The sequence below is a fragment of the Sinocyclocheilus anshuiensis genome, unplaced genomic scaffold (genome assembly GCF_001515605.1).
Source record: "Sinocyclocheilus anshuiensis isolate Anshui unplaced genomic scaffold, SAMN03320099.WGS_v1.1 scaffold454, whole genome shotgun sequence".
Classification (NCBI taxonomy): Eukaryota; Metazoa; Chordata; class Actinopteri; order Cypriniformes; family Cyprinidae; genus Sinocyclocheilus; species Sinocyclocheilus anshuiensis.
This window is the reverse complement of record NW_015548217.1, coordinates 2,436,077-2,437,793: the sequence shown is the minus strand read 5'-3', so window position 1 is coordinate 2,437,793 and position 1,717 is coordinate 2,436,077. Positions and strand designations below refer to the sequence as shown.

Here is a 1,717-nt window from a genome sequence, read left to right as displayed (position 1 = left end):
ACAGTATACACACATATGTAAACAAAAACTTTTATTTTGGATGCGATTAATCGTTTGACAGCACTAGTAAAAATATTTCACAATACTACTGTTTTTACTGTAATTTAGGTCAAACAATGCAGCATTAGTGAGCAGAAGAGATTTCTTAAAAAAAATATATATATTGTAATTATTGCAAACTTTTGATTGGTAGTGTATGTATATTGTGTGAAACATTGGCAATTGCTACAAGCAGTGCATAAAGAAATTCTTGTTCCTTCAGTGTGTACAAAGACACAAAAGCACTCATCTTGTTGTTTCTCATGTCTTGTTCAGTTGCTCTGCAGGGCGTTGGGGCGTTGCAGGAAGTCCAAGTGCCAATCATTGACTCAAAGACTTGTCAGGATATGTTTCTGATAAACCCCACAGAGAACATTGACATCGGCCATGACATGATGTGCGCTGGATTCCAACAAGGAGGCAAAGACTCCTGCCAGGTGAGGAGAGCATTGCTTGAGGAAAACATGCTTTTTTTAAATAAAAATACCAATGAACCTTCTAATGCCCTTCTGTTTTTATATATTTCTGCATGTGTGCTTTTTCAGGGCGACTCCGGCGGCCCTCTGGTGTGTCAGATCAGTGACGGAAGTTGGGTGCAAGCTGGAATTGTGAGCTTCGGTCTCGGCTGTGCTAAACCAAACCGACCAGGAGTCTATGCCAAAGTATCCAGCTTCACTAACTTCATCCAGAACCATGTTGGAGGAGTCCAGCTCAAGAGCGCATCGGGTCACATCTGGGCTGACCGGGTCATGGTGCTCATCAGGACTCTGGTGCTACTGGTATTAGTGCAGCTGCTGAGATAAACACACACTGATCCTCGCACAAGCCAAAAACCTCCTGCCCCAAAACACCGTCCTACATAAAAAGAGATTTTAATGCCATAAGTAGTTTTTTAATCAGTTTTTAAACAACTTTATATTATGTAGTTTCCTATTTGGTTTGTACCAAAAATACACACCGAATGATTTGAAATGAAAGATAAAAGTATGTCTTTTACCACTTGATTGATAATATATTCTTTTAACTATTTGGAACTGTACTGATTAACATTGAGATGATTAAACCATGTAATTAAACTGCAAATAATGCCATTTTTAAACTGAAACACTCAAGTGGTTCTCATGGGCAGCTTAACAAATGTGAGGTTTGACAATCATGATGCATACTAAAATATTAATGGACACTTATTTGATCCAGCCTTTTGCACAGCAATTATAAATGTTATTTACCTTTGCATCAGGACATGTCAAATTTTGAAGATTTTAAGATCACCTGTGCAATTAGATGTGTATGATGTGAAAGATTGAATGCTTTTCTAGAGTCAGTTGTATATTTGTATCAATTGGTGACTTTTTCTCTTAAAATGCTGTAAATAAACTTTGTAATAAAGTGATTTTTGTAATTGATATATTTAGCATGTTTATATTTATGGTAGAGGTAAACACTGGGGAATTGTCCTGCCTTTAAACATTAGCATTACTAATACTATCATAGCAACCGTTGCTGTCTGGCATGTTCTGCGCTTTTAATGCAAGTCTATGGAAGATTTGTATTTGGTTAATCAGAATTTTATATAAAAATATTGTTAATGTGCATTCTGCATCAGTATTTTTTTTTGTTTCGCAGGGAAAGTAACATTTCATTTACATACAGATTCAGGTTCTAGGGGTAATTTGTG

At 36.5% G+C, this 1,717-nt stretch overlaps 1 protein-coding gene across 1 annotated transcript in view; it reads left to right on the top strand.

The window, feature by feature from the left end:
* The window catches only part of LOC107653945 (serine protease 33-like), a 5,785-nt gene extending 4,740 nt beyond the window's left edge, over positions 1-1,045 (top strand). The window contains exons 6-7 of the mRNA XM_016440805.1: positions 316-476; positions 585-1,045. Coding sequence (XP_016296291.1) covers positions 316-476; positions 585-842 — 419 coding nt within the window. The 3' untranslated portion in view covers positions 843-1,045. The remainder of the gene's footprint in view (positions 1-315; positions 477-584) is intronic.
* Positions 1,046-1,717: the final 672 nt, after the last annotated feature.